Consider the following 26,784-nt stretch of genomic DNA (forward strand, 5'->3'; position numbering starts at 1 on the left):
CTCCTCTTCCTCTCCCTCTCCCTCTCACTCCTCTTCCTCTCCCTCCTCTCCCTCGGTCTCCTCTCCCTCTCCCTCTCCCTCTGTCTCCTCGCCCTCTCCCTTTCTCTCCCTCCTCTCCCTCCCCTCCCTCCTCTTCCTCTCCCTCCTCTCCATCTCCCTCTTCTCCCTCTCTCTCCCTCCTCTCTCTCCCTCCTCTCCATCTCACTCCTCTCCGTCTCACTCCTCTCCCTCTCCCTCCTCTACCTCTCTCCCTCCTCTCCCTCTCTCCCTTCCTCTCCCTCCTCTCCCTTCCTCTCCCTCTCCCTCCTCCGCTCCTCTCCCTCCTCTTCCTCTCCCTCCTCTTCCTCTCCCTCCTCTCCCTCTCTCTCCTACCTCTCCGTCTCACTCCTCTTCCTCTCCCTCCACTCCCCCTCTCTTTCTCTCTCTCTCTCTCTCTCTCTCTCTCTCTCTGGCTCTCTCCCTCAGTATCTCTCTCGCCCTCTCTCTCCATCCTTCAGTATCTCTCTTTTCCTATCTCTCTCTATCTCCATCCTTCAGTCTCTCTCCCCCTCTCTATCCCCCCTCTCTGTCCCTCCTCTCTCTCTCCATCCTTCAGTCTCTCTCCCTCTCTCTCTCTGTGCTTCTCTCCCTCGGTATGTCTCTTGCCCCCTCTCTCCATCCTTCAGTATCTCTCTCACTCTCTCTCTCCCCTCTCTCTCGCTCGCTCTCTCCCTTTCTATCACTCCCTCTATCTCTGCCCCCCGCACTCCCCCCCCCCCCCATATCTCTGTGAGCCGCCCCTGGAAAAGCATTGCCTCTGCTGTTTGTGCATTACAAGGAGCCGTTGGTTGTGATATAATTATTAAATGCAACTACTGAGAAATAAATTCTACAAAATAGACAAATACAATTATGTAATGTTTCATAAATAAATGCAGAGGTCATAAGATAAAAAGCCCATGGACCTGAGGCTGGACAGAGTCCCCACCTCTCTGCTAACGCCTGCGTTTTCTAAGTAATAAGATGCAGCGCCTTGAACCAGTGCGCCAAGCAGAGTCTCCTTCCGAAACTGCTCGGAAGCTGCCACTGCCAGGTGTCCGAAAAGGTCAAGGAACAGGAATCATGTTCGCAGCAGCCGGTGCCCCTGGCTAAGGCTGGTGCTTGGCAGGCGAGATGATTGATGATTGATTGATTACCGGGGGGGGGGGGTAGTTTGGGACAAAACGGATTACGAAATCTATGGTCCGGTCGAACTCTTGAAATATCCTCACCAGTTTAAGGTTTCATTAAGTCACTTTGTGAAACCAAGTACATTCTCTGATGATTGGGACTTTGAAAGCATAAATAATATGATGTCAGATTTAGTAATGTCTGCAAAATTTACAGAACATGATTATTTACAGGGTTCATCGAACTATAAACAGATGTATTGCTATAACCACTATGCACACCACTACTTGCATAAATCTGCTCAACCTAGAAATGTTTTTAAATATAATCAATGGGAACATTGTGCAACTCCACCTAAAAGCAGTTCAAAAACATTCTATGAGAAATCCCCATACTTCTCAGGGTTTAACACAAGTGATGCAGAAACATTTTATTACAAACTGTTACATAAAACAGGGACAAAAAACATGCTGGCAAATACTAAATTGATTTATTCGGAAACATTTTATGAAAAAATGATTACATTTGGTTTTGATTTCTGGAAAACTAACATTGAAACAAAAACCATCTGGGGTACAAAAGAGTGGCAGGTATAAGGCCTAGAAGCATTATTCTGAGCCTGCATGATCCCAGAACAAACAATGTTCTTGAATGACACCATTCAACAAACTACCTGTCTTGGCCTGGCCAAGATCAAAGACTTAAACAAACCGTCTATTCCACAGCCAATACCTGATAATACAACCACAGATATTGAGTTAGACATATCCAAAATTTTAGATAAAAACAGAACACATCCTGATTGGAAAAAGTGGTTGATCTGGTCAACAGACACAAATAAATGTCAAGATAGATTCCTGAACAAAATACAGGGGTTAAAAATGACCGGACCAGACCCTAGATACTCCCAGAGACAACATCCAGGAATAATAACAACATACAGTGGCTACAAACATCCACACTGGCAGAAATTAAGCAACACTTGACTTTACTTAAAGACGGTGCTGATTTGCGCGATTTCATAATGGGACCACGCAAACAGCGTCAAAAACATTTCATAGCGGCCAGTATATACGCTGCATACAACGAAGCATGGAAAGTGACTCAAATTGAGACTGCAGAAAAAATACGAGAAATTGATTGTATTCATTTGGAAAAATCACTTTCTGTTGTGGACAATGGGTTAATGACTATGTCCTCCAGAATATATTCACTGGACAGTATTGTATCATCTGCTATAGATATAATAGATCAGGGCTTGCTAATCTTACAACATGGTCAGTCCCAATTACGTTCTATTGTACAGCTAGGCTGGACGTTGCAAAATCTGCGTTCATGCTATGTGCCTTGGCGTTTAATCAACACAACGTCGTTGTTCTCTATCTTTAACCTTACTGATAAACAAATCAGTTTGGCACAAAAAGGAGCAGACTATACAATTCTGAGCATTGAAAAACTTGAGATTACCATTGACAATGTCAGAAAGACCGGTCATTGAATGGATAATACACAGAATTATCACAATTCCGATAACAACTTTCCAATTTACAAAATGCCAAGAGTATATACCAGCAGGCCAGTATGAAAGGTTGGGTAAAGGGTACATTAAGTCATCATGGAAATTACCTTATACACATACATGTTATAGTGACAAAAACCAGATTGTATTTCTTAGTGGTAATAATTGTAAACAATCACTAAGCGGTATACTTCTGTGCCAAGGTATTAATTTACATGGGGCCTGTGAGGGGACTTCAAATAACCTTTCATGCCACCAGCACGGCACACCTGCAACACAAATAGAGCCATTCTTTAGACAACTTTCTAACGGGAGTTACGTTCTAATAACGGACCGCACCTGTTGTGGCATGGTGCCAGGGAAAGCATATCTAGTAAGCGTTAGTTCCATAGTCACCTGCTGTATGCAAGCATTGTATCCAACCGTCCCTACTGATACCGAGGCGACGATTTGGCCTCCGTTGAATATCTCTTCTATACGAATTGATGCTCTAAGCAGAATGAAGTCTGTGCTTTTACAGACAACAGTGCCTATTTCGTCATCAAAAGAAACGTATGATCTTCAAGTTGCAAGGACAACGGCAGAGATACATACACTTTTATCAACTAATTTCGTAGAAATGCTAAGCCAAATCCTAAATATGTCAGATGCCAGTGGTATCGCACATGTATTTAAGACAATTTTTTCGGGACTGTTAACACCCTTCGAAGCAGTCCTGGGCATCTTTTCCCAATTTTGTCCATTCGGTCTTTGGCGGCCTACCACTACTTTTGGAACTCGTAGCAGGATTCTTATTTTTGACCCTTCTGCTCCAATATTGGCAAGCCAAAACGCAGACATGACTCCAGCAACAATGGAAGAAACGATCCTAGCAGTACGCTACCGGGACCGCATAACTAAAGTCCTTGGATTAGCCCGGCTAAGAGATCTGAATATGACCTGGTTTCTTTCATTCAGACCTATATGGCAGAACTGTATCTTACCTGTGCTTCGATGTACGCTATGCGAAGAAGAATGCGTTTAGGACACCTGTCTTACACTACAATCAGCAGTACCAATGGATATCGATACTTTGCTAAGTCCAGTAACGGCTCATGCATCGTGTTGTCCCCAGCGGTTACCAATCCTGAAGACGGCATTCGTTGAGACTTCTCCACTACGATTAGGTGGTGGCAGTGAAGCAAGAAAAGAGAGCAACATCACCCAGGTACGACCTTCTGTGAGCATTGCTGATCGCGACACCGATGACAGCAATCATTCTCACGACTGCCCAGTTACAGCCTTTTCAACCATGGTCGAACTTTCACCTGAAGCTGTAGACTGTTTTTTTGCGCATCTATCTGAAGTAATGTTCTCCCCTGAACCAAAAGAATAACTTTTAAGCAATCCGGCACACAGCGTTCCCCTGAACTCTGAATTCGGCCTTCAGATTTGAAAAACAAAAGCTACTGAAAACATTTGGAACTAATTTTTCCTCTGAAACGAAATTATTTTTTCCAAAATTCCAAAATATTTATCTTTTTTTTTGGCACATGTACTCTGCTTACAGTAGGACTATTGATAAAGAACAGAGCTTCTATTTTTAGTAATTCTAGAGACAATATATTACCTCAGCCTCTAGCACACTTACAAGTAATCTCACTTATATGTGATGAAATAGTCTCGACCTTCTTTTCTGTATTAAGAGACATTTCATGTGTAATTTCCACAAATCGTTCAGCTAAAAATATATGCATTTTTTTTAATTATTACACTGCTTAAAAACGTACAGTTCCTATAATCTTCAGTGTATTTTGCATACACCATTTCGAATGCAAAATGTATTTTGGGGTGGGTTGGAATACACATGCATCTTTATTGCTTAGTTTTTAGTAATTGATGGACATAAAATCGTGGAGTGGGTGTAGTGTTTTTATCTAGGAACTTGAATCAATACTACCATGCCCTTACTATAAGTAACTTTAAGCCCGGCTATAATCAATAGATATCCCTATAATGGCATAAGAAGCAGATCCATATTTCAGTAAACCGCCCTTGCAGCCCAAGGCATGGCAAAAGCTACTTCCTTAGATTCCTAGAAAGCACAACGAGTTCTTTCAACACACCAAACCTCCAGCAACCTGGGAAATCCCCGCTTGCTTTGTTTTGATTTGTGATAGAACTCCTGCGAGCACTGTAAGAACGGCCAGTTCTTAGTGACATCTTTATTGACGTCTTATGTCCAAACCTTACGTCAAACTTGGTACCTTTCAGGTATAAATATACCAACGTTGCCTTAGGCAAACACACTGTGGTGGTTTCGGAGCAGAGCAGCTAATCTACTTGCAGAGAGCCCAGCAGACGCGGAGAGCCCACGGACGCTGCCCCTCCTCTTTGACGCGCTGAGAAAGACGCTGTCTTTTCTCCTGCCGAGAAAATCCAGCTCTGGCGTTTCCAGCCTACCCTTGCGGGTGACTGGGATATCGAGTCCTGAGAGACAGATACCAGACCTCCTACATTCTATTACCAAGGTACAGTGCTGACTAAACCCTTAGAGAGAATTCTTGAGTCAGATTCATGGCAAAAACTTACTTAACTTAAACTGCTACTTACTTACTCCTTCCCACGTATTAGGCTTAGGTCAGGTACACCGGGGTAGGCGTATTTTAGAAGCACCAGTTGAGCATGTTAGCCTATGTATATATGTATATATTAATTAATTAATTGTGGGTTTGTAATGCGCTAGAATCGACTCCCGAAGGAGTATCTCTGCGCAGTAGACCGCTGGGGAACCCGTCCTGGCTTTCCCTGTGAGATGGTCCCTACTAGGTATCTCCAAGGTGAAACCAGGCATCCCCGGCGTATGTGGGGGGCCGTTGTGGAGATGAGGCAAGCTAATGCCCAGAGTTGCCGAGTGTGGCACCGAGATGAGAATTATCGAGTCCGCTGACCCTGGTCCACGACCCTGCCGCGTCGGGAATTGAACCCTGGTCCCGGGCCGTCCTCTGCTCTCGGGTCTGCCGCCTCTAACCAGTGAGCCACACCACTCCATATATTTTATCCATTTTAAAGTGTCTTATGGCTAAGAAACCATATCAATGCTTTTACAGTATTATTTCATAATACTCCTTTTACTGTACGTACTTTACTTTACATTAAGTATTGCAATTGTGGCAATTCATTTCTCTTGCATGAGAAGGAAGACTGCTCAATAAATAATACCTTTTATTGAAAACGCCCGTCTCTCTATTCTCTGCACTCTGGTGAAACTAAGAATGCACATCTGACTGAGTGAAATAGCTGTCTATTGTTTCACACGACTCTAGAGATTGACTCTTATTCTGAGGGAGCAAAGTTGTCATGTTTATGCGGTTGTCGGAAGCTGAATCCCTTCTTGTCTGAGCCAGGGAAGCTGATCCCTTACTATTCAGTCAAGAAAGTTTCCAGTGACCTCTGAGCTAGCTGGCGCAAACCTAAATTAAGTCTAACATAGTCAGTAGAGACCTAGATGTGTCATATGGTTACTACGTTTCTATATATTGTGTTAAGTTAGCATGAGCTTATTAAATGTTTAAACGCAATATTTTCTTTCTGCTTTAGTTTGCACACGGCACCTAATTGTTATTGTAGCTTTCAACCTAGACGAAAGATGTGATTTAGTTGAGAATAATATGTTATTGCTCTGGTATCAGTCGTGCTTGGTACACTTGGTACAACTGTCTGCACACCGAGAACTGCACACTCTAAGAATAACCTAACACAAGGTTGCTGAAGGCCTGATCCTCGCACCACGTTAGACATAACACAAATAATGTTGCTGCCAACATTGGGCTCTACGTGGGTTTAAGATAGAGTTACAGGGAATGAAACAACACACTTGATGCTTCGCATGCAGAGAGCTGGTAGCTGTTGATGTGATCTGCTCCTACTGAGAATTAGAGGTATGGGCCCGCCCTGCTAGACCCCAAACGAGACCTTCTTAGATATAATACAATATGCTAATTAGGGTGCGCGAAATATAGGTGATACAGAATTCTATAGATTTTTGCATCATAACATGCTATCACCTTTTGCTTATTATGGATTAGTGACTATGCTGCTAACTCTGATTTTTATAATATGTATGTTGATATTATACAAGATACTGCGTTTGAGAATGCTGCATTGAAAAATAAACATTTCAAACTTGCACGTGTGTTCTTTGCCTCCTAGTTTCGGTTTGGAATGATTATATAACGAAAGAGTGTTCATGTGTTCCACGATACCTGAGGTACCCTAAGTTCATGTTCTGGATTGTCTAAGTCATCGGGAAGTAATTACTACCGATGAGACACTGTAGCTAGCTTGGTAAGGGGATTTCTGAAACAAAGGTGAGTTTTGGGTCATCCTAACTCACCCAGGTTCTAGATCTCTGTGCACAGTTCTGTGGGAGAACGGAAACCCTGCTACATGGCGCCCATACGTTGTTGGCCTTATATCAGGACACTCGAGTAGTATATCATTCAAACCTTAACGCCTTCATTCCCGTTTCCGGAAAACGGCAGTGTCGGAAAAACCTACCTATTTTCGAAATAGGTCTTTTTCAAGCTTGAATCTTTCTGTAAACGGTTTCTTTGAATTACTACCCAGTTGTGCTACAAAGTACCCTTTGTTTTTTCACTTTCCTGTGCTGACATGGCACAAGCCGTGGACATCCCGCAGCATAGTCGCATTGCGGTGCGTGACCATTTGCGGGCTTATGATGTTCCTGTGGAAGGCTTGGCTGTCGTTCTGGTGGTGAGTGCGGAACATGCTTACCCGTACGAACTGTTTTATTCGTGGGTGACATTTCCGCCAGTGGACGCTAATTCTGGAGTGTTCCATTCATACACTGCTTCAGCTGTACCGGCTGCGTATGCTCCGTACAGAGCACTGGAGGTTCCTATTGATGCTTGGCAGCATGGAGTTTGGTTTGGTGACGCCCTACCACACGCTTTAACCGCTCCGAGGTTAGGTCCTTTGTCCATTCCGGGCACACCTTGGCCCACTTTGGCTGGATTCACTCCTCACCCTCAACGCGCCACTTGTAACAAGGGAGATCTGCGGCGGCTTCATGAAGTCGCGGTGGAAGTGATTAGAGCGCTTGTTCATTACACTAGCCGTAATGTTCAGGACGCGGCCCCTAGGGGTGCACAGCTTCGTGCAGAACATGCTGGTCTGAAAATCAATCCGGTCATGGTGAATTCCGTGATGGGTAAAAAGCCCCAGGACAAGGATGATTTTCCGTTCTGGCTTGCTGAGAAATTCGGCCAGCTGGAAGCTGTGTTTCCCAACACGAGTCCGGGTGATAAACACCGGATTCTTACACTAAGTTTACCGAAAGATTTGGCACCTGAACTTGTTGACTGTGAGACCTGGGGTAAGACTTTTGCAGCGGTCTATTCGAGGTGCTATGGCACCCCGTCTGTGACCAATCTGGGTGCGGTCCTTAAACGTGTTCAAGACGAACACGGACCGGAGTCGGCGGTTGAATTGGGTATGCGCCTGTGTGGCACCTTTGATGTAGTTTGCGATCTGATCCTTGCGAATGTCAAGGGGGATGCAGTGAACTTTCAGGTTGCTAACGCATTGGCGTTAGTTCCCGAGGCCGAGAGACCCCGACGGTTGGCAAGGATAATTGTGGCTGCTTATAAAACGGTTGGCCGCAATGCAATGGGGCTTAAGGCTTTTCCTGATAAAGAGAAAAAGCAACCCCAGGGTCAGACATCGGAAACTAGTGGTCAACAAAAGTCCAAGAAACAAAATTGGCCTAAAAAGCAGAATCAGGGTAAGCAACAACAACAACAAACACAGGTTTCTGCTCCTGCGTCTCCGTTGCCTGCGCAGTCGGATTGTGTTTATGATTTGCGCGACCGCGCGATGATTAAATCGCCTGAGAGGTTTCAGGCTTCTGACCAACGCTCTCCTCGTTCCTTTCAGGACTCATCGGCTCCGTCAACCGGTGGTGGAGGGAGCGGCAGGGGCCGGGGTGGCCAGCAAGGACGTGGTCAGCCCCGCCCGCGTAACAGTGGAGAGCAGCAGGAAGGCTCTACGCCCAAGAGACCACAGTTTGCCACGAAGAAAGTCGCCGCCCTGACAGCGCATCGTTATGCCCCAGATAGTGAGAACGCGGCTTCGGAATCTGACGTGGGCTCTGACCTTGCTGGACAGCGCGGCAGAGATTACCATAGTGAGAGAGGCCCTCCGTCCACTGCTGAAGGTGACAGCGACTGATACTTATGTTGTGATTGAAACTGCTGATACGCATGTTGCTCCCCCTGAACGTCTTTTTGAAATTGTCCTGTTAATTGAAGGTGACATGCAGCGAACTGTAAAAGGGGTATTTTGGGAAAATCTCTCGTCTACGTATGACATTTTGCTTTCGGAGGCTGACTGGCCCCCACCTTTTGTTCTCGCAGCTCCGCGAGGGGAGGAGGTAATCCTACCCAGTTTCGCGCACACTGTGCCGAGAGTGGAAGCGCTGCATTTTGCAGAAGAGTGGGCTCTGGCGCTTGCGCCGGCTGTGTACCGCAATCAGTGTGGCTGGGATAAATTGTCACCAAGCCACGAGATTCCTTTACGGTCTCAGCCGCAGCCTCAACCTCAATATCCCATTCGGCGTGAAGCCAAAGCTTCAGTCGCGGCTATCCTTGAACAATTGGAATATCAAGGTGTAATTGAAACGTGTGTGTCACCGATGAATAAGACCCTTTTTACTGTAAACAAGCCGGACGGCTCATATCGTTTGGTTTTGGATTATAGGCATTTGAACTCGCATTGCCGTAACTGCGCAGTACAGAATACTCATGGCTCTGCGTTAGTGAATAGTCTTGAGCGTAAACGGTTCAAAACCACGCTTGACATTTCCAATGGTTTTTATGCCCATAGATTAGACGGTCTAAGTTCCCAATGGACCAGTTTTACATGCGGCGGTGTGCAAAAAATGTTTCGGCGTCTCCCAATGGGCTATAAGAACAGTCCTGGAGTATTCTCCGCCCGCATTGTCTCTCTAGAGGGCATCGACCCAGTTGCTTGTTCGTATGTGGATGACATTTATCTCACAGACGACGATCTTTGGGAGCATCTGTGTCGAGTAAATAGCATAATTTGTAACTTTGCTGACATTGGTTACAAGTTTAACTTTGCAAAGTCGCACATTGCAGAGTACACAGTGTTGTTTCTAGGTTACGAGCTTAACAACGAAGGGAAGGGTTTAGCACCCCACTTCCAGGAGAAGTGCGCATAGTTGCGCTCTCCGACAACACTGAAAAAATTACAATCTCTACTGGGCTTTTTGAATTTCGGGAGGACTTACATTCCGGAATATGCGTATCAAGCCTTTGTATGCTTTGATACAACCATCTTTTTCCAAATCATGCTAGCTGCCTGAGCATTCAGCCATTCTGCAGTCTTTGCAGGCTGATTTGCTCGCTTCTGAATACTTACAGACTCGTGATAACCAGACCAACCTGGTGATAAGAATTATCCCTGGGGCGGTGGGTTTCACGTACCTGACCTTTAATGAAGGAGATACAGTACCTATTGCTTACAAGTCACACTTGTACACTTCGGCTGAACTGCGCTTTTCAACTGTGGAAAAGGTTTTAACGGCTGTGCAGATGGCGATTCTTAAGGAACGTGCCCTGTCACAAGGAAAACGCATGTTGGTTGTTACCCCGTGTCCTGCCTTAGAGGCGGTTACGAAAGCCAGTGTACCTAATTCCAAAGCTTTGCACCCTCGGTGGATTCAATGGGCTGCGTCCTTGACGTCCCAGGATGTCACGTTTATTTTTGACGCCACTTTACGGTCGCAGGAGTATTTACAGTATGAATTTGTTCATCCTGCTCCATTAGCAATGCGGCCGTTGGAGGATTTCCATTGCATCATTTACACTGATGGTTCGGCGCAGGTTGCGCATGGCTCTAAACATGCCTACGTTTCCGCTTGCGCCATTGTGGTCGGTGCCATGGTGAACGATGAGTTCAAGTCCAGTGTCGTGCACACGCAGACGCTTGGGGACTGCACCGCACAATTAGCAGAGCTTCGTGCTCTGATGCTTGCATTGGAGTACGCAGATCCTGGTGTGACGACTTTAATCGTAAGTGATTCTTACTACTGTGTCCAGTCTTACAATGAGAACTTGTTCTTTTGGATTCAGAATGAATTTCGTGACTCCAAAGGTAGCACAATAAAACATAAAACGATCTGGGTCCGAGTGGCGGAACTTAAAGAGAAGCTGCCACTCGTGTTTGTGATTCATACTGTCGGTCATCAGCGCGTGGGGGTCCATGCTGTTGGCAATTCGCTTGCTGATGAAGCAGCGAAGTCAGCGGTATCAAAATACTTAGTTGCGGCAGTCACGAGGTCCAAAAGCAAAATAGATGATGACATCTTGGCAGCTGTAGCTGCAACAGAGAAGGGAAGTAAATATCCTGCGGGGTTCCCTTCTAAATACACATACCACTTAAGTCCCGATAAGGTTCCTTATGTGAAAATCCCTGATGTTGGCGAACGTCTAGTTCCCAACTCGGATCGCAGGGCTACTTTGATTACAGCGGCTCATGAAGGTGTGGCGTCTGCGCATGCGGGCGTCTCAGCCACTGTAACTCAGCTACAACAAAGGTTCTGGTGGCGGGGACTGTACAAACAGACGCGCGATTATGTTCTTCAATGTGACATTTGCCAGCAGATTAAGCCTTCAACTGCTGCGCGTCCGCCTCAGACACAGTTGTACATCTAGAATAAACCGCTTGGATGCGTTTATTTGAATCACTGCGGTCCATTTTCTTCTGATACTGCATACAAGTACATCTTAGTAGCAGTTGATTCATGCACACGCTTTGTGTGGGTATGGCCACATCGGAGCGCTGATTCACGTACTGTCATTAAGGATTTGCAAGTCTTTGTGGGAATTTTTGCCTGTGGTGCCTTCCATTCGGATCAGGGTCCGGCTTTCGCCTCTAAGGCGTATAAGGATGCTATGGTTTCGATGGAGGTCCAAGTCAAGTTTTCGAGTCCCTACAGGCCCGAGGGCAATAGTGTAGTTGAACGAATGAACCGCGACTTAAAGCAATCTTTGACAGCTCGAGTTATAGGCACTGGCAGAAACTGGTTAGCCCACCTCATGGGCGTGCAGCGTGCGCTTAATAATCTCCCTAGAAGGTCTCTGGGTGGGCGGACCCCGTACGAAATGATCTTTGGTATCAAGATGTATGTCCCTTACCTCGATGGGCTAGACTGCAAGGCCCAGGCCACGGCCTTTGACGTAGATGAACATTGCAATGTTTTACAGAATCTACAAAAGACCAGAGACAGTCTTGCAAAGGAACATATGCCCTCCACATCGGATGATGCGTTGCAGATCCCGGTAGTTGGCTGGCTACCCCAAGTTGGAGAACTGGTTCGAGAGAAGATCGATAACAAGAAAGAGTTTGGTCCCTCATATCGTGCACCGGTTCGAGTTCTTGGAGTGAAGGGCACAAGAACAGTCATTTTACCACCACTTTCTGGTCGTAAGGAAAACAGATTTATTTCTATTGACAATGTCAAGACACACAAGGTGGCCGATTCTTCATAGCATGACACCGGCTGTATCCTGTCCTTCCATGGTGAGGCACTCTGTGCTGGCTATTACATCTGGTGCAGAACAGGAGGTGTCCCTCGAGATGCCTGCCATATCCAGTCCTTTATTAAATACTATTCCTGATACTAACATTGATGAGCTAAACTACACCTATCCTGCTGATTTATCGATGCCTGATTTACAAACTCGTTTGGCTGACCAGTCCAGATTCTCTTTTGACTCTGTTTCGGAACTTTCAAAGAAACCCTCAACTATTGCAAAATATGCCACGTTGTTTAAAAAACATTTTTTTAATTCCCCCTTGGACATACATTTGGTTGATCTTATTTTCATTTTACCTTTTTATGTCAATTGGTTTTGTGTTTTATTTTTTCTGCCTGATCGATGGTCACTACGTTAAAGAAAGAACAGGAATTCGGTACCTTAATGGAACATTGGCCCCTCTTTCCTCTTCACATTCAGCGCACAGACTGAAACGAAACTTAAATACAGTCAACATTACAGCTTGGCCTGTCCTTGATGGGATTGTGTGGGATGCGGTTAGGTTTCAGATACATGGGCCCACTGAAGTGATTAATGTTCCAAATGTGCTTAGAGTAAACATGGGAGATGTGATTAAACAAAATATACGTTCTGATGATTGGGATATTCAGGCCGTAGAAGCATTATTCTCTGATTTGAAATACTATGCAGCCTTCAATGCTGAGGATCTGTATTTAGATTCTATTAATTATGGTGATTTGTTTTGTTTTCAACATTATGGTAATCATTTTCTCCATAAGACGAACTCCAGGAGGGTTGCTGTGAATTACACGCAGTGGGAGCACTGCCCAGCTCCTTTCATAGGAAGCTCCAGTACATTTCTGAAAAAATACAGTTATTTTACAGATTTTAATCAATCAAATCCTGAGTCATTTTAGTTCAGAATAACAGAAAAATCCTTGTCCAAAGTTAGACTTACCGATACAAAGTTGCTGTATTCAAAGTCCTTTCTAGACAAGTTGGCTGTAGATGGCTACGAGTTCTGGAAGGGAATAATTGACCTTAAATCGGTTTGGGGTACCAAAGATTGGCAGGTACAAGGCTCTGAGGCTTTGCACCGCGCATGTCTCATCCCGAATCACATGTTGTTTTTAAATTCTACTATTTCCCAAACAACATGCTTTGGATTGGCTACTTCTAAAAAGTTAAATACACCAACTATCCCCGAATTAGAAGAATATTCAGGTTGGGGTAATTTTTCCGAATTGTCTATTCATGAGATACAATCTCTAATATACAATTCGTCCTTTAATGTATCCAGCTTGGATCCAAAAGGGTGGCTATTGTGGCAAAAGAGTTCTGATTCTTGCCAACGTCGTTTTCTGGGTTTGGCTGAAGGGTTCACACAAGTCAGAATTGATCCCCGTTTTGAAACTGATTATACTGTCACGACTTATTCTGTGGGAAAGCTGTGTCAGAATTGGTTGCAACATTCCACATTAGCTGCAGTTAAACTACATCTGTCTCAATTAAATGATAATGTGGATTTGAACGATTTTATAAAAGGCCCAGCTAAAGGTAGATCTAAAAGGTGGCTTTATGCGATTTACAATGACATTTGGAAAGTTTCTCAAATTGAGGCGGCTAAGCGCCTGAGAGCTATTGATCAAGCAAATTTAGAAAAAGTACTTGCAGTTGTCGATAACAGTATTAACACGCTTTCTTCCCGAATTTACACGTTGAACAATATTGTGTCTTCTGTTGTTGACATTATACATGATGAAGTGTCCGTGTTATATCATGGTCAAAATCAATTGCGTTCTGTAATGCAGTTTGCTTGGACACTGCAGACTCTGAAGTCTGGTCGAGTGCCTTGGAGTTGTATGAACGTCTCATCACTATTTGCCCCATTTAATTTGACTGAAAAACAGCGCATGCTTTCAATGAGAGATGCATCATTTTCTATGTTACACATTGAAAAATTAGAATCCTTGCCCTTTTCTGTGGCTGAGGTGACTGCTGCTACATGGCTTATCCATGGTATTATTACCTTACCTTTTGCTCTGTATAAATTTACAAATTGTATGAAATATATAGCTATAGGGCGATATGAACCATTAGGCAGTGCTTTCCCCCATGAGACATGGTCTTTACCATACACTTACAGATGCCTAAAAGAGGGGAATGAAGTGAATCTGAATGGTGAAGAATGTACACAGTCGCCTGACCGCTCACTAATGTGCAGACACATCCAGTTACATGGTTCTTGTAATCAGGACAAGCCTAATTTGGCCTGTGTTTTGAAGGGGACACCGGTTCCTGCAATAGTTCCCACATTCACTTTGTTGTCTAACGGTAGTTATTTACTTTTGAACAACGAACTTTGTTGTGGGTTAATAATCGGTATCGCATATGTGGTTACTGTATCAGAACGGGTGGTTTGTTGCAAGAATGTGTTATATCCACCCACGCATGGGAATTCAGATGTTTCAATTTGGCCACGAATACCAACCTTGAGAACGGAGTTCAATGGTTTGAGCCGTATAAGAGCCCTATTGTCTCAGAAGCAAGTGGCCCTGAGCTTGCCCGCGAAACTTATGTCCTTCACATAGCTAACACACGCACAGAGGTGCAGGCACTTTTAAATACTGATTTGCCGTTTCATTTCTCCGAGCTGGTTCATCAAATCTTTAATGCCTCCTCCACAACCGGCCTAGCACATTTTTTTAAATTGGTTAGCAGTGTTCTCGTGACTACATTTGAAAAAGTATTTGGTATTATCCCTGCGTTCTTTCATTCTATATTCGCAAGCCTGTTTGGCGGATTTCCTGTTTTGCTGGCTTTGGCTGCAGGCGTTCTGGTGATATTTTGCTTTCTAAAACATGGATGCCCATCCTGCGCAAGGAAACGCTCAGCCCCTACTGATGCAGTTTTGCAACCGGATGCTTGATTACTATGGCTCCTTGCTGCTTGCGACTTTAAGCACGGCTTTTGGATTATCGTTCAGATTTTCCTATTTCACATGTGTCCAGCCTGTGTTTCATTGCCTGAGCTGTGATTTCGACTGGGCCATTGATTTGTGTCTCTGCTTACCGACTTCTCCTGACGTCAATTTTGATCAGCTGATGAGCCCCGTAGTTGCTCACGAGTTGGTTTGTTCTGGCGAAAGGGTTATGGCTGTGGCAGCGATGCATGGACTAATGGGTCAGTGGGACATATTCGCAGCGGCGCATGACTTTCTGGCACATAGCGTTCTCGAGAACCCACTGAGTTGTCCTCTGATGTTGCTAGAGGAATCGGTGTTGGAGGAGCAATTATGTTCTTTCCCATTGCTTAATTGGATGGCTGAACTGTTTTCGGATGATGACAGTGATTTCATGTTGGAAGCTGTAGCTACCTATTTTGCATATTCATTCAACCCATGAGTGACTTTGAAGACTTTCATTATTATGGCACGTGACTTTTTAGTAATTCTGAATGGTGCCTTTTTCAATACGAACATTCGACTTTCATATGTTCTAGGCCTATGAACTGGGAGTAGGCCTTAAGTTCGACTTTTTATATTTTTTGTGTGGCCACTGTAGGCATTCATACATATTTTTTGTTATTAAAATCTTATATACATTTAAATACTATTAGCTTGGCTCAATATCATTGAACTCTGCTGTCATGTTTTGCCTCTCATAGAGTATTGGCTTATATTTTCTCTTTTTTTTAACCGTCCTCGGATCATTGGGGGGGTGTCATATAGTTACTACGTTTCTATATATTGTGTTAAGTTAGCATGAGCTTATTAAATGTTTAAACGCCATATTTTCTTTCTGCTTTAGTTTGCACACGACACCTAATTGTTATTGTAGCTTTCAACCTAGACGAAAGATGTGATTTAGTTGAGAATAATATGTTATTGCTCTGGTATCAGTCGTGCTTGGTACACTTGGTACAACTGTCTGCACACCGAGAACTGCACACTCTAAGAATAACCTAACACAAGGTTGCTGAAGGCCTGATCCTCGCACCACGTTAGACATAACACAAATAATATTGCTGCCAACATTGGGCTCTACGTGGGTTTAAGATAGAGTTACAGGGAATGAAACAACACACTTGATGCTTCGCATGCAGAGAGCTGGTAGCTGTTGATGTGATCTGCTCCTACTGAGAATTAGAGGTATGGGACCGCCCTGCTAGAACCCAAACGAGACTTTCTTAGATATAATACAATATGCTAATTAGGGTGCGCGAAATATAGGTGATACAGAATTCTATAGATTTTTGCATCATAACATGCTAATACCTTTTGCTTATTATGGATTAGTGACTATGCTGCTAACTCTGATTTTTATAATATGTATGTTGATATTATACAAGATACTGCGTTTGAGAATGCTGCATTGAAAAATAAACATTTCAAACTTGCACGTGTGTTCTTTGCCTCCTAGTTTCGGTTTGGAATGATTATATAACGAAAGAGTGTTCATGTGTTCCACGATACCTGAGGTACCCTAAGTTCATGTTCTGGATTGTCTAAGTCATCGGGAAGTAATTACTACCGATGAGACACTGTAGCTAGCTTGGTAAGGGGATTTCTGAAACAAAGGTGAGTTTTGGGTCATCCTAACTCACCCAGGTTCTAGATCTCTGTGCACAGTTCTGTGGGAGAACGGAAACCCTGCTACAGATGACCTCAGTCCTACGTCTACACTAATGTTTATGTTATTCCAATGCGCAGGGCCTATAGGGAAAATAGGAACTACACTACACTAGGGCCAGTGGATTACGCGGCAAGGTGGACACTAAATTATAAGAAAAGAAAAGACAAATTATGTTCCACAATGCGGCACATTTGATAACGCCTTACTTCATTATGTTTTCAGCTTTACACCATAACACTGTCCAGGCAAAGCATTCACCTCATTAATAACAACACATACAGCAATAAACAACTCAAATGAGATCGGTCAACCATTACAAAGACTTTTCCACTGCACACGTGTCATCTCATCTGTATTAACCTTTCGAACCGTTTGAGCTAGAGACGCTTAGATGTGCAGATGATGAAATATGTGACAAATGCTGTGATTCCATAATTATGCAGAAAACGCCGAAGAAGCACACAATTCCAGCGGCCCCGTTTATTCCCCCGAACGTAACAAATGACTACTAAACGTAACAAAACTGTTATATCCCATTTTAATATACACTCTTTAGGGGTGCTGTTGACGTGCACGTTGACTTCGAACTTTGCGGGGTTTATGTACCCCCTGTAGAGATATGTGTATTATCATAACGTCACAGGTTCGAATATGAATATGTATACTGCTAATGAGTACGTTAATAAAAAAATGTATTACATTTTAAAGACTGTGCTATGCAATGGCAAATCTGTGGAAACAAGAACTCTGAAAAATAACAGGTATTATTTAAAAGCATTCGCGGAGAGCAATGAATATTTTTTAATAACAGAGGTTAAACATTCCTGCGGTAATTTTGCCATGCATTACGTCACCCACCTGCTTATTAAGAAGAGTCCGCTGGAAAATTCTCAAAAACGCCGCCAAACTAAAACGATACATGTTATTAATTTTGGACAAGTCTGAAATAATAAAGTACATCTTGCTGCCGCTTTCCGCCAGAGGGAGATAGGCATCGCGTTCCTGTGAATGGAAAAAATCATAATGAGGTACTGGGGCTTAGCGCCATCTAATGCTCACCGCGTGCAATTTTCAAACGAGAAAAACATGAATCTATGCACGTCACTCGCTCTGTCCTGCTCAAACGGACTCCCCCGAGAATCAAACTGCAAAGGATGCATGTGTGAACGTAAACCTCAGTACATGCACAATGAAATACACAATTAAATACATACAATTTAATAACACCCTTTTGAGTTTTTACCGCACAAAGAGACGGACGGGCATTAGTGCGGTAATGAAGCCCTATATTAAAACAAGTTATTATTATTATTTAAAAATATAATAAATAAAAACCTGTGGTGGTTTGGTCCTGTACCGGGTTCAGCGACACTATGGTCTGCTATTGCTTCTACTAAGAAGTGTTATCACAGGCTAGCACTTCGGCTACACAAGCGAAAGCCGCCATATCATTTCACTTTCCTCACACATTTTTCACGTCACTCAAAGGCACAGATATTCTTTGCTAGAATCTATCATACAGTCGTCTGCCTTTTAATAGCTCCCCTCTTTTGTAATCAATACCTTTTTAGGGGCGTGATTCACAAATCATTAATAGCTGAGTAAATTAAAGGTAGATCTATATTGATGGTTTTGCTACCACCAACGAATATGAGGCGGAAGCGAAAAAAGTACAAATCTGGAATAGTAGAATGCAGGAAGCTGGCTCTGTATATACTATACCAAAGTAAGGTATAATTTGCATAGAGTCCAGTGGATCCCCAGAGGTTTTACAGAGACAGTTCCTTACTCTCTTTTGTGGTAGTATGGTAGAGTAGTTAGGCTTATCAGAGGGCTGTGTTAAACATTTATTGTACACTCAGGCAATAAATGATTACACACATTCAATGACTATATTCAAGACCAATTGTTTTGTGAAAAAATATGACTTTGTTACTGAGCAACCCGTGTATTGGGATTCACTTCAAATATCGATTAGACCCATACAGAGAAAGACTGGATGTCCATCAACGTCAGGCCGGATACATGCAGTTATATGGTTAGACTGCATCTTTGCACTGTTCCTGTTTTTAGTAAGGGAGAGATCAAGTTATATTAAAGTTTTGTATTGATCTTCTATCAATTTTTTAACCTCACTACACTTTATTATTTTACTGCACTGCACCGGACTCCATCACGATCATTGCTCGCATGGTCTTCACTACATTTGGAGATGTGACCCAGATAAGCATAGGTTATGGACTAGTCTCAATCATCATGAGACACACCATTCCTATTTGGATGACCAAATGAGAATATATGATCTACATCTGACGTCGATGGACATCCAGTCTTTCTCTGTATGGGTCTAATCAATATTTGAAGTGAATCCCAATACACAGGTTGCTCAGTTTGGCACTTTATGAGCAAGCTAAATGGTATATAGCCTCAGCAACGCCCACTGACTTGGTTATTAGTGTGCGTTAACCTCTGGAGCATGATAGGCCCAGATATAGACCCCCAGTGTGTGTTTTTTGTTTTTGAACTATTATTTTAGAACCAAGAAGGACTCGGCAACAGGTAAGTATCAATTTAAAAATAGCAATACTTTGAAGTACAGTAGGAATGTTTTGCAATGAGCAACAGAAATCATTTGCAGTAATACTGAAAATATTTTAGTGTATCAATCCACAGTAGCAGTAACTTATCAATGTGGCAGACAGACTGCAAATAGCAAGATTTACAATGTAATCCTATGGAAGGTAAACAGTTATACACAATAGCAGATAAGTACACTTCTTATGAACCCAGTCTTAGGGGTTTGGGACCAGCACTGGGCAAGGGTCAGATCAAAGTAGAAACTGCACCACCAGCGACACTGGGGAGGCCGGGTCCAGAGGTCACTGGACCCAATGTTAGTCAATGGAGACTGGGGGCACTCAACGAGTTGCTGGTTGCAGGAAGGTATCTGCTGTTGCATGGCACAGGCCCCGCGGGTTTAAGAAAGCATGGGGGGCCACAAAGCAGCACCAACCATACATCACTAGCAGTTCAAAGGCGGCAGGGTGCAAATCAGCATCGGGTGCCCAATGCAACTGAATGGGAGATTTCTGAATCAAAAAAGTAGCCGAAGTCACGGACCAGGAGGCTGGATGAAGGTGACCAACAGCTGGGAAGGTAAGAGGAGGTGTCGATGGACAGAGGCCTGGGCAACGTTGGCTGGGCTCTCCAAAGCTGGGGGCTGAGGATGCAGGGGAGCCTTTGCCAGTCGCAGTCACAAAGACCCTTCATGATGAGGCTGCAGGCATCTTCGGGGAGTCCAGGAGCGGTCAGCCACTGATGATTTTGAGGTCAGGATCGCTGGAGAGACTTCACTGGACCAGAGGGCCACTCAGACTCGGGTGTGGGCGTCGGGTGCAGAGTGGACAGGACTTGCAGTTCCATAAGGAAAGTAAGTCCTTGTTGTAGAGTTCTTTGTGGACAGGGCTGCTGTCCTCAGGAGTTCTTGGTGTTTAGGGAAGGCAGGCTGTCTGCCCAGGGTTGTGCAGGTCACTGGGCTTGCAAGGCGAGTCGCGTCTTCCAGCAGGTTTCTTCGAGGGCTGCAGACCGGTAGGGCTGGGGCCAAATCAGTTGTCGTCTGGAGTCTTCACTGCTGCACGGCTATTCTGTCCTTCTTTAGGTCACTAGGAATCTGAGGATCATGGTTCAGAAGGTGGCCCTAAATACAGCATTTAGGGTGTTACATGTACTGAGAGGTATTAGCCAATGGGCTACTAACCTTTAGGGTGACTACACCCTTTGTATGTCCCCTCCCTTTGGGGTGACTAACCTGATTGGCTAAAATCCTTCCAACCAACATGGAGGATTTTCTAAGGAAGCGGTCAATTCAGCTTGGGACACTTTTGGGGTGGTCCTGGCTGAGAGGAGACACACCTCTCCTGCTTACTAATTTTCCTGCCAACCTTCCCATTAAAAGTGGGCTGTGGTCAGGATACGGGCATCTCCACTAGCTGGAGAGGCACTGGCTAGCATAACAAAAAGCAGGAAGCCTTTGAAGCTCACCCCCTGAATGAAGTTCCTGCTTCAAGGTAGGAGAGAAGCACCTCCACCCCAAGCAGGCTTTGTTCCTGACCCATGAGAGCTCAAGGGCTCCCACCTCAGGGCGCCAGAAACATGTCTGATTGTGGCAGTCCGGCGCAGACCAGACAGCTGCACACTAGAGAGTCGGTCGTTTTTCAGGGGGCATTTCAGAGATGCATTTTAGAACAAACCCAGCACTAGCATCTGTGTGGGTTTATTGTTCTGGGAAGTTTGGTACCAGACTTCCAGGCATTCAGTAAATCCATCATAGAGCTGTGGAGTTCGTAGTGACAAACTCCCAGTCCATGTACTCAATATAGCGATACCAAAGGGGATGATGGACGGAGCACTTGAGCAAATCAAACACTCACCTCCAGTCAACAGATCTGGGTTTAATCCATCATCATTCTTTAGTTCACTCCACCACCCCAGTTCAGACATGGCCATATGCAAATCAGGCTGTCCCTGTGCCTCATGGGAACAGTCCAGCCCAAAATGCCAAGCCATGTTTTCCCTGGACCGGAAACAAGCATCCTGGGACCTGTTTCTGGCTAATCAGCCGTCATCAGCCAGGCTAGCTTGAACCCAGTGACAAAGTGAGCAAGAGACCCACATCTGGGCATATCCTGCCAACTTAGGGCGAACAAAGCAATACCAAAGGGGATGATGGACGGAGCGCTTGAGCAAATCAAACACTCACCCCCAGTCAACCGATCTGGGTTTTATCCATCATCATTCTTTGGCTCACTCCACCACCCCAGTTCAGACATGGCCATATGCAAATCAGTCTGACCCTGTACATCATGGTAACAGTCCAGCCCGAACTGCCAAGCCATGTCTTCCCTGGACCGGATAAAAGCATCCTGGGACCGGTTTCTGGCTAATCAGCCGTCATCAGCCAGGCTAACTTGAATCCAGTGGCAAAGTGAGCATAGGATCCACGTCTGGGCACACCCTGCCAAATTAGGGCGAACAAAGCAATACCAAAGGGGATGATGGACGGATCGCTTGAGCAAATCAAACACTCACCCCAGTCAACAGATCTGGTTTTAATCCATCATCATTCTTTAACTCACTCCACCATCCCAGTTCAGACCTGGCCATATGCAAATCAGTCTGACCCTGTGCCTCATGGGAACAGTCCAGCCCGAACTGCCAAGAACTTCCCTGAACCGGAAACAAGCATCCTGGGACCGGTTTCTGGCAAATCAGCTGTCATCAGCCAGGCTAGCTTGAATCCAGTGGCAAAGTGAGCAATGGACCCACATCTGGGCATACCCTGGCAACTTCGGGCGAACAAAGCGATACCAAAGGGGATGATGGACGGAGCGCTTGAGCAAATCAAACACTCACGCCCAGTCAACCGATCTGGGTTTAATCCATAATCATTCTTTATCTCACTCCACCGCCCAAGTTCAGACATGGCCATATGCACACCAGTCTGACCCTGTGCCTCATGGGAACAGTCCAGCCAGAACTTCCAAGCCATGTCTTCCCTGGTCCGGAAACAAGCATCCTGGGACCGGTTTCTGGCTAATCAGCCGTCATCAGCCAGGCTAGCTTGAATACAGTGGCAAAGTGAGCAAGGGACCCACGTCTGCGCATACCCTGCCAACTTAGGGCACACAAAGCTATACCAAAGTGGAAGATGGACAAGCGCTTCAGCAAATCAAACACTCACACCAGGTCAACCGATCTGGGTTTATTCATATACTCAATATGGCTTCAGTGCACTTACAATGTCTGAGATTGGGCTCAGACACTGTAGGGGCATATTGCCCATGCAACTATGCCCTCACCTGTGGTTTAGTGCACCCAGCCTTAGGACTGTAAGGCCAGCTAGAGGGTTAACTTACCAATGCCACAGGCAGTGTTTTGTAGCCATGTGTGCCATATGACTCTGTAGTTTTAGCTGCACCAGAACACACAGTCTGCTATGGCAAAGTGTATGTGTTTGGTGAGGGTTTTTTGAGGGTGGTACAATACATGCAGCAGCCTCCTCTATAGCCATAAGGCCCTTGGTAAAACAAGCACCCTTTAGAGGAGGATTACATGTGGGCCAGAGGTGTGCCAACTTGGGAAACAAAGGTACAGTTTTGAGAAAGAACGAGACTTCAAAATTATCGATCACAAAAGGACTTAGTTTTGTGAGGGAGTCACCCGAGTTTTTGGTCCCGGAAAAATTTGGGAAAAATGTGAATTTTCAGTTAACTTTGAGGTGTGCAGGGGATTCTCGGTAGGATATCATTGGGGAATCCACACAAGTCACCCCCCTGGACTCCCCCAGTTGTCTAGTTTTCAGATGTATCTGGGATTGATAGGGTTCCCAAATTGGCCGCCAAGCCCGGGAATCAAAAGTGCATGTTACTCCCTCGCTAAAGAAGGTCTTTTGTAATCGATAATTTTGATGTCTCCATGGTAAGTTTTAGGCCATTTCCTGTCGCGGGCACTAGGCCTACCCACACAAGTGAGGTACCACTTTTATCGGGAGACTTGAGGAAATGCTGGGTGAGTGGAAGTTTGTGGCTTCCTGCAGATTCCAGAACTTTCCATCACAGAAAGTGATGAAAATTAGTTTTTTTTACAAACTTTGGGATTTGCAAGGGATTCTGCTAAACAGAACCTGGTGAGTGCCAAACAAGTCACCCCATCCTGGATCTCCCTTGAAGTCTAGTTTTCAGAAATGCATAGATTTGTTGGATTTCTAAGGTGCCGGCAGAGCTGGGGTCCAAAATCCACAGCTAGGCACATTGCAAAAAAGGGTCAGCTTTAACTGGAAAAATGTGAAGTGTCTATGTTGCGTTTTGGGCTGTTTCCTGTCACGGGTACTAGGCCTACCCACACAAGTGTTGTACCATTTTTATCAGGAGACTTGGGGGAATGCAGGGTGGGTGGAAGTTTGTGGCTCCATGAAGACTCCAGAATTTTCCATCACAGAAGAACAAGTCACTTACCTTCGGTAACACTTTTTCTGGTAGATACAGTATCTGTCTGTGGATTCCTCACCATGTGAATATCCCCTGCAGAGCAGCCATTCGGAAACTTTTGTAGCTCTCCACTCCGGCGAGGTCATGGACGACGTCACAGAGGGTACGACTCAGCTCGCGACCCCGCTGACGTCCCTGGATCCATAATAGGGCTTCGTCGGCGTGATGACGTCAGTTCCGCCCTTTTTTCCGTGCCCCCGAGGCACACGGATGGACCGACATAACAGTAATAGTATACATAGTACACAGTATTTAAAATAGCACACACTCTGTGAAACCGATGCAATATGCATGAACATATAAATAGATCCATTTAAAATTAAAAAAAAAGAAATATACACTTAGCAGGTATAGAAGAGTGGACAACGGGGAGGTGGGTGGGTCAGTGAGGAATCCACAGGCAGATACTGTATCTACCAGAAAAAGCGTTATCGAAGGTAAGTAACTTTTTCTTCTGATAGATACTTCTGCCAGTGGATTCCTCACCTTGTGGATAGAGTCCCACAGCAGTCCCCACTCCCGGAGGAGGGTGTCCACTCTGCTATACCAAGAAATCTTGGAGGACAGAGCACGCAAAGTGGCCATCCCTCCTCACCTCGGCATCCAAGCAGTAATGATTTGCGAAAGTGTGGAGGGAGGCCCAAGTCGCAGCTCTGCAAATATCCTCAACAGGTACCCCCTAGATAAAGCAGACGTTGATGACTTTGCTTTAGTAGAGTGAGCCCTTATACCCTGAGGAGGTTCCTTACCAGCAAGGGTTTAGCAGATCTTTATACACAGGATTATCCATCTCGACAGAGTGCGCTTCTGCACCGCTTTCCCTCTCATACAGCCAGCAAATCCAACGAAAAGCTGGTCGTCCACACGATAGTCTTTAGTCCTATCGAGGTAGAAACTCACCGCCCTTTTAGGGTCTAGACGGTGAAGCCGCTCCTCCTCCTTGGAAGAGTGAGGGAGAGGATAAAAGGTAGGGAGGGTAATGGACTGCCCCAGATGTAATGCAGAAAATCAGCCCTGGTCCTAAGTACCATTCTCGCAGCATGAATGGTCAGGAATGGGGGTTTCGAACTCAGAGCTTGAAGCTCACTTACCCTCCTTGCTGAGGTAATTGCTACAAGAAAAACAGTCTTGAAAGACAGAAGTCTCATGGGACACTTGTGTAAGGGTGCAAAGGGTGAGCCCATCAAGTCAAGACAAGATTCAAGTCCCATTGAGGTACAATAAAAGGAGTTGGAGGGAATTTGTTGGTAAGACCTTTGATAAAACGTAAAACAATAGGTGACTTAAATAAAGACGGCTGGTCCGGCAAACAAAGGAATGCCGACAAGGCCGACAAATAGCCTTTTACAGTTGACACAACAAAACCCTGCTGGGCCAAAGAAAGAACAAATTGAAGAATATTGGACAAACGAGCCCTCAAGGGGTCAATAGACTTCTCTCCACACCAGGAAACAAATTTGGACCATCTATAGGAATAGATCGACTTGGTGGAGTCACGCCTGGCCAATAATATGACATCCACCACATCGTGTGGGAGAGAAAAGAGAATTCAGGTTGCCCCGTTCAATCTCCAGGCATGAAGGTGTAAGGTCTGGAATTGGGGGTGTATAACCTGCCCCTCCATTTGAGAGAGGAGATCTGCCCTGAGAGGGAGACGGAGCGGCGGGCACGAGGAGAGGTGGAGAAGATCTGTGTACCACACCCTTCTTGGCCAATCCGGGGCGATCAATATGAATTGGGCCCGGTCTTGGCGAATCTTTCTAAGAACCCGAGGAATCAAGGGTATGGGAGGAAACGCGTAAAGGAGTTGTGAGTCCCAACTCAACTGAAATCCGTCCCCCAACGCTCCCTGCATTGGATACTGGAGGCTGCAGAACGACAGGCAGTGGGCGTTCTCGTGAGCGGCGAACAGGTCCACCCGAGGAGTTCCCCACATCCGAAAGACGTGACGAACCACCTCCGGATGAAGCCTCCACTCGTGGTCGGCTGAGAACTGCCGACTGAGACTGTCTGCATGAACGTTCAGAACTCAGGCCAGATGATTTTCCATAAGACAAATCTGGTGGTCCTGAACCCAGGACGAGAGATGCAGAGCTTCTCTGCAGAGATTATGCGATCCCACTCCTCCCTGCTTGTTGATACACCACATCGCCATCGTGTTGTCCGTCAGGACCTGAACTGACATACCGCGAAGGGAAGGGAGGAAGGCCTTGAGCGCCAAACGAATCGCCCTTAACTCCAGAAGGTTGATGTGAAGCAACCTTTCCTCCGGAGACCAAAGACCCTTGATCTCCAGGTCCCCCAGATGAGCACCTCACCCTAGAGTGGATGCATCCGTTATCACCGTGGCAATCGATGGAGACAGATGAAAGGGCTTTCCTTGAGACAGATTGCCCTCCACGCTCCACCAAGACAGACTCGCTGCAGTTTCTCTGGAGATCCTCACAGACTCCCTGAGATCCCCGTTGTGCTGATACCACTGCCTGCGGTGCCCTCATGTGCCAGCGTGCATGGTTGACCAGGAGAATACAGGAAGCAAACAGACCGAGCAAGCGAAGGACCTTCAGGACCGGACCAACCGCTCCATTGTAAAACAAGGGAATAATTTCCTGTATGTTGTGAATCCTTTGAGGAGGAGGGAATGCACGACAGACAGTTGTGTCCAGTACCGCACCTATGAACCAGTTGCGCTGGGAGGGCACCAGGTGAGACTTGGGTACATTTATCGAAAAACCCAATCTGTACAACAACTGAGTTGTCTTTCGCAGATGATGTAACACCTTCTCTGGAGACTCTGCTTTGATCAGCCAGTCGTCCAGATAGGGGAAAACCGGAATCCCCGACCTTCTGAG

The 26,784-nt window shown here is 45.3% G+C and overlaps 1 protein-coding gene across 3 annotated transcripts in view; it reads right to left on the minus strand.

The window, feature by feature from the left end:
* DYNC2H1 (dynein cytoplasmic 2 heavy chain 1) overlaps positions 1 to 26,784 on the minus strand; it is a 1,560,829-nt gene that overhangs the window by 491,151 nt on the left and 1,042,894 nt on the right. For all 3 annotated transcript variants that reach the window (XM_086935265.1, XM_086935264.1, XM_086935263.1), the window contains one exon: positions 17,745 to 17,888. In XM_086935265.1, coding sequence (XP_086791391.1) covers positions 17,745 to 17,888 — 144 coding nt within the window. The remainder of the gene's footprint in view (positions 1 to 17,744; positions 17,889 to 26,784) is intronic.

The sequence above is a fragment of the Lissotriton vulgaris genome, chromosome 8 (genome assembly GCF_964263255.1).
Source record: "Lissotriton vulgaris chromosome 8, aLisVul1.2, whole genome shotgun sequence".
Lineage (NCBI taxonomy): Eukaryota > Metazoa > Chordata > Amphibia > Caudata > Salamandridae > Lissotriton > Lissotriton vulgaris.